Source organism: Oryzias melastigma, linkage group LG13 (genome assembly GCF_002922805.2).
Source record: "Oryzias melastigma strain HK-1 linkage group LG13, ASM292280v2, whole genome shotgun sequence".
Taxonomy (NCBI): Eukaryota; Metazoa; Chordata; class Actinopteri; order Beloniformes; family Adrianichthyidae; genus Oryzias; species Oryzias melastigma.
Window position 1 is genome coordinate 33,506,044 of NC_050524.1, and position 6,282 is coordinate 33,512,325.

Sequence of the window (6,282 nt, forward strand, 5' to 3'; positions counted from 1 at the left end):
TGTAGGTCGCCTAATTTCCCTGCTGAGGACTCCCATGTCCCACTTGATTTTTTTAAATGGCGCCGTGCTTGAATTTGAGGCTGCGCAGAAATATCTGCGCGTTTTTAGCTCTTCATGCGCCATTGCGCTCTGCTCAGGCTCAGAAATGGATTGTAGAAAAGCGGGAGATTGTGAGTGGTTTGTTGTGATGCAATGGTAAATGGTCTCAGTCGTTCTCACTGAGCCTATGGCCTAATAAAGACGCTAGAATTCTACAGAAATGAAAGGGCGCGCGCTGCATGCACGTCTGTACTCCACGGAGCTAATTAGGGCTCGTGTCCTGGGCGCGGGGGTGTCTCCGTCGTAAAAGTTTATGGCAATGAGTCACCATCGATTAGAGGCCGTTAAATGGCCCGGTCACCCTGCAGCCACCGGACAGACGCCGCTTCAGCTGCGCATGCCCGGAGGGCCACTGAGGGCCTGCAGGAGCCGGGAGCCACAGTAGCCCTCTCTCTCCACCCCTCAAAACAGTGTCGTGCTCCACACCAGGACGCACGCGGATCCCAGACCGCAATATTAATTATTGATATGCAGACATCTGCGCAAGTGTTGCGTCTCCTGCTTCTCCTCCCGGGATTGGGGGGGGGGTGGGCTTGTGCGGCCTCATCGATGAGGATTTACCGGCAGAATTTTTCTCCGGGGGCTGATGAACATAACGCGCCATCACTGCGCTTTCATTAATGATGCAAATCGGGGCCGGTGGCTCCTGCCTGTGTGTTAATGCAAAAGCGCTGTTTGCCTGCGTGCACGGCGTGCACTGTGCGCGGTGACTGTGGTCTGACGCCTCTGAAACCCTCCTTGCTCTGTGGACAGATCACGCAGCTGAAGATCGACAACAACCCCTTTGCCAAAGGATTCAGGGACACGGGAAACGGGAGGAGGGAAAAGAGGTGAGCCCGCAACTGTACTGCGACTGTGCGTGCGCACCAAAACGTAAAATATATATATATATATGTATTTTATTTTCGTTGCATTAATTGTATTTATGTTTGTTTGTTTGTTTGCAGAAAGCAGCTCACCATGCCGTCGCTGCGCATGTATGAAGACCAGTGCAAGGCGGACCGAGAGGGCGCAGACTCTGACGCCTCCTCCAGTGAGCCTCCGGCCGGCAGGGACACCGTCCACTCCCCCGTGGGTGCCGGTACCAGCCCGCTCAGGTTCGGCAGAACCAGCCGCGGTAAGACACGTCCTGTTCTGTTTGTTCACAAAGACAGATAAGAATGAAAACAAGAGAGAAACCAAGAGAAGAGTTCAACTTGAAAACATAAATGAAGAAAAGTCATAATAATAATAATAAAAATAATAACAACAATAATAATAACAACAATAATAATAATAAAATAACAATAATAATATAATAGCATTTTTATTTTTATTATTATTAAACATTATTGCTATTATTATTATTACTGCATTGTTAGATGTACTCTGATGATGGGAGGATTTTTTTTTATAGTTTTAATACGATTTAATATTTCTTCTTAGAAGCTATGAACTAAAAATGGAGATTAGCCTAAAAGGCTATAGTCTTATATATTTGTATTTTTCAATGTTTTAATAATAAATGTTGTCCCTTCTTCTTGATTGCTGCGCAGTGACATTAAAGCTCCCCATAAAAACTGTCTCTTTCTCACTGACAGTTGCAGATGAACAGGAGTCCTGCCTGTTTCTGAGAGACTCGTGTTTGTGATTCTGAGGGTCAGAGAAAGCTGGATGGAGTTGAAAGTTTTCCCTTCTTGCCTTTCAGATGAGAAAACGTGCACTGACAGTGAACAGGAGCTGGAGCATCACGACGAACACGGCTCCAACAGCCCTGGAACCGAGCCCATGTCGCCCTACAGCTCCAGGTGTGAGGAGCGCGTGAGGGAAAGAGCAAGTGCGGAAAAGAAGGACGACTCCATTTTTACTATAAGGAACCTGGAGAAGGACAAAACGGAGAGCAGGCACAGGAAGGACACTACGGACGCGCTCACAAAGGACTCTGACGCTGGAGGCATTAGTGCCAGTAAGGACACCTTCTCCCCTCTGGTGGTCCAAACCGAGAGCCCCTCACACTTCAGCCCAAGTCACTTACAAAGCCTGGCTCTGTCCGGTCTTCACAGCCAGCAGTTCTTTAACCCTCTGAACACCGGATCACCGCTGCTGTTCCACCCAGGGCAGTTTGCAATGGCCCCTGGAGCCTTCTCTGCCATGGGCATGGGGCATCTGCTGGCCTCGGTTTCAGGAGCAGGCGGGTTGGAAAACAGCAGCCTCTCTGCCCAAAGCACAGGAGGAACCCCCAACCCCTTCCCCTTCCACCTGTCCCAGCACATGCTCGCCTCTCAGGTACGCTTCTTCAGTCACAAGTGTTGTTTTTACACCTGCTGTTGGAGGCTGTGTGCAGGCCGCCGTCAGAGGTCACTCTGCTTGTAAGGTCACTTCCAAAATAAAATGTCACGCTTTGTGTCAGGAAGGACAGCAGATAGTTTTCAATTTTAAAATAAATGGGATAATTTTATAAAAAGGGCCATAAATACATGCTCTCTGTTCAGAGCAGGAACTGCTAAATCAGTTTCAGGGATGTTTGGTTGATTCTTTTTCATTATTATTTCAAATGTTTATGATAAGGAAATTTTATCACTTAAAAAAGCATTAAAAGTTCTAACTGTAACATTCACAGACATATATTTAGAGAGCTCTTCTGCATCTAAGTGATCTGCAGCTCAGTCTTTGCTTGTCTCTTCACAGGGCATCCCCATGCCTCCGTTTGGGGGTCTCTTCCCGTACCCCTACACCTACATGGCAGCTGCTGCAGCTGCAGCCTCCGCCTCGGCTCTCCCTGCCTCCAGCACATCCAGCCCGCTCTCCAGGAACCCCTTTCTGAGCTCGACCCGGCCGCGGCTCCGCTTCAACCCCTACCAGCTCCCCATGTCGCTGCCCCAGAGCTCCACCCTGCTAACCACAGGCCTGCCCGGCAGCCTCGCTCTGGGCTCAGAGGCCTCCAAGCCCGGCAGCAGGGAGAGCAGCCCCGCTCCAGAGCACCACAGCAACCACAAGACCGGAGGCTCCAGCGGGAGAGTGGCGTCTCCCAAAGCCTCCATGAAGGACTCTGTGAACGAGCTGCAGAGCATCCAGAGACTGGTGAGCGGCCTGGAGAGTCAGAGGGAGCCCTCCCCAAACACGGATTCCCCCAAGTGATGAAGGCTCAAAGCTGGGATGAACGGAGGCTGGAAAATCAGAGGACAATAGGTGCAAAAGTCCTGTACAGCACATCACAGAGACTGAGATGAGGGTGTGACGGGAGGGGGTCAATGAAGGGTTTCTGGAACAAAGCTTCAGGTAGACAAAAATGTAGTCCATATGATTCTATTTAACCATTTAAACTCACTCACAGGCGAGGAAGAAGCTGAGCTCTGAGGCTGCGCTGGAGAGCCTCCTTCAGACCTCCAATGAGTGTGCAGGGTCAGCAGCTGCTGAAGGCTGTGTCTGTGGGGGGGGGTCCTGCTGATTAAATCAGGGTCAAAACAGGAAATTATCCAATGCAGAAAAGGAAAGTTTGATGACTTTAAAATCTAAAACCACTTGAGTTGGAGAACAGAGGGACAGCGACACTGCAGGAGGAAGCAGCGGGAGGGACCCCCCCAGGGACCCCCCAGGGGCCCCGCGCGCCTGTCTGAGCCTGCAGCTCCACGCACGACTTTTCCTCACTTGAAGCATCCGAGCCCAGCTCCTCTCCCACGAACTGAGCCTGCTGAGCCACCGCGCGCGGGCAGGTCGGACCATTTCAAAAAGGAGAGGGGAGCGAGAGGGGGGCACACACCTGTCACTTCATGCCAGAAATATTATTTCTGAACTATTTATGTAATTAAGAAAATCTGTAAATAAAGCTAAGATCCAAGAATATGCAATTGGTATTAATTTATTTAAAGCTGTATATGAGCGTGTATATATGTGGGTGAAGCTTCAGTCCCTCGTTTGACATGAATTTATGCTGTAACTGAACTTCTGTAGCGATTGTTGGTTTGGACAAACTGTATGAAGCATCGCGGCTTTGATCGCAGATTCTTTCTTTCTTTTTTAGCAGACGTGTGTGCCATGTTTGAGTTCACCTCCACTAGAACAAACACAGAGAAAAGCCCCTCAGGTCAGGTCTGCAGCGGCGTTTACACAGAAACACGCTGCAGGATGAAGGATGCTGCTCATGTCCGGCTCTTTCTATTCCGCTTTCTTTTTTATTGTCTTACAATTTCAATAAAAGTATCGTTGTGCTAAAAGTTTGCACTATTATTATTGTTATTATTATCATTATTTTATCTTGTTTTATTATTATTATCATCATCACATATTTTAAATGGAACGGTGGTGATAAACTTGTGACGGACTTGGTATTAAAGTGGTGCAGGAGCGCCCTCTGTCGGTCAGGAGCTGCAGTGTTCGGCGCCGGTAACAGAAATGAATCTGTAAACCGGACAGCGGATCTCAGATGAAAGTTTTTGTTTTCAGTTTGGGGAGTATTTTCGTTCAGGACCGAGGCTGTCCCGCTCCGCCACGGTTCCGGTTCCGTGAGAGCGGCGGGCCTGTTCTCACGCTGCCTTTATTGCTTGTTTGTTTGTTTTGGTTTTCCTCACTAAATACGCATTTTGAGGCCCCTGTGTGCGTGTGCGCGCGCGCGTGTGTCGGTTTAAAGGGTTAAGCATGGGGGGGTCAGGGCAGCAGACAGCCTTTTGTCCGGGACCCGGCGCCTGTCGCCTGCCTGACGGCCTCAGCCTCCCTCCACTCAGCCCCGCTTCCTAATTAGAGACCCCCCCGCCTCCTCCTCGTCCTCCCTCTTCTTCATTTTCTTTTCTTTCTGCAGCAACAACCGCAAAACTCTCATTCTGTGACGGGGCCATTGTTGGCCCTCTGTTATCTTCAATTAAGCGGGACAGAGACTCGGCCTCGCGCGTTCTGGAGACACAAGTATTTGTCTGAATCCATCAGTCAATGACGGATCAATAGACTCCCGTGGATCAGCACTAATGGCTGCTGACGGCGCGGGGTAAAAAGGCCAAGATTATTCACAACTTTGCTCCGATCAGCGCAGTTGCGTGATGGCGAGGCTCCTGCGGGGCGCTGCGGTTCTCCAGAACCCCGGACACAGTGGACCGGGTCAGAATGCGGGAGCCCGGAGCGCGGCCGGACCTGCGCCCTTTCCTGTCCATCCACGGAACTTTAAACGCGCAAAACCAAACTGCGCATGACCCAAAAAGCGCGTGAGACTTAAAGTTTCAAACTTATGAGGGCCGTCAAAAAAAAGATTTATTTGGATTAATATTTTAAGAAATTAAACACATTTTGTAACTTGAAAAAAAAAAAACGATTTAAATTCAATTGAATGATTTTTTTTTTTTAAAACCAGTCACCTTTGTTTTATTAAACAAATAAAAACGTTTGTTCACATTTGATTGTTTCTTGGCTGTTTGGACGCGTGTGAGAATAAATTTTAAAAATCCACAAAAACTCCCTAATTGACTTGTTATTAAAAAATATCTTTTTCTGGGCATTTTAATGAGATCTTCATTTACTGAACACATTAAAAAACAATATTAATTTCTTAACTGGTGTCTGAATTTATACAAACTGATCAGAAGTATTTATATTGTTTCTTTTTTCTGAAAAAAGTCATAATAATAATAATTTCTCATTTTAACTTGAAGCATCTTTTATTTCGTTTTTTGTATTTTGTGTGTGATTCTAAAAGTATTCCCGCATCTACACGAATTCTCTTTATTCCAGTTCACAGAGAGGAAACGAATCTGTCGGAACAGACCGAGATCGGCCAGGTCTTTCCTAGTTTCCCCAGAGGTCCTGCTCCTGCGGGGCTCCTGCGGGGCTCCCGTCAGCCCAGTGAGGGAGTGAAGGGCCGCCCGGCGCTCTGCCGCGGCGCGGGCTCACGCCGCTCACCCAGCTTCCTGCAGGCAGGCCGCTGATTGGCTGCTCCCTTCAGGTGAAGCCACACACGTGTGCACAGCTGAGCAGCCAAGCTCCAATCACAGCGCGCCTACAGGGCTGCAGGGCGGAGGAGCCAGAACTGTGATGAAGAACTGCTCTCTGATCAGAAGAATCTCTACATTATGATGGTTAACGGGACTTTGAACTGGCAGTTCCACCGGTGAGAGCTGAAACAAACACGCGGGCTGAGCGCGGGCCGGAGCTGTCCTTCTAAAGCAGGAAGGGTTAGATCATGGCCATCAGAGCAGGGACACGAGCAACAGGTCGTGAGAG

The 6,282-nt window shown here is 48.9% G+C and overlaps 1 protein-coding gene across 4 annotated transcripts in view; it reads left to right on the forward strand.

The window, feature by feature from the left end:
• tbx2b (T-box transcription factor 2b) overlaps positions 1-4,303 on the forward strand; it is a 7,643-nt gene extending 3,340 nt beyond the window's left edge. For all 4 annotated transcript variants that reach the window (XM_024258183.2, XM_024258182.2, XM_024258181.2 and 1 more), the window contains exons 5-8: positions 853-929; positions 1,047-1,216; positions 1,787-2,364; positions 2,767-4,303. In XM_024258183.2, the coding sequence (XP_024113951.1) occupies positions 853-929; positions 1,047-1,216; positions 1,787-2,364; positions 2,767-3,216 (1,275 nt within the window). In that variant the 3' untranslated portion in view covers positions 3,217-4,303. The remainder of the gene's footprint in view (positions 1-852; positions 930-1,046; positions 1,217-1,786; positions 2,365-2,766) is intronic.
• The last annotated feature ends 1,979 nt before the right edge of the window (positions 4,304-6,282 follow it).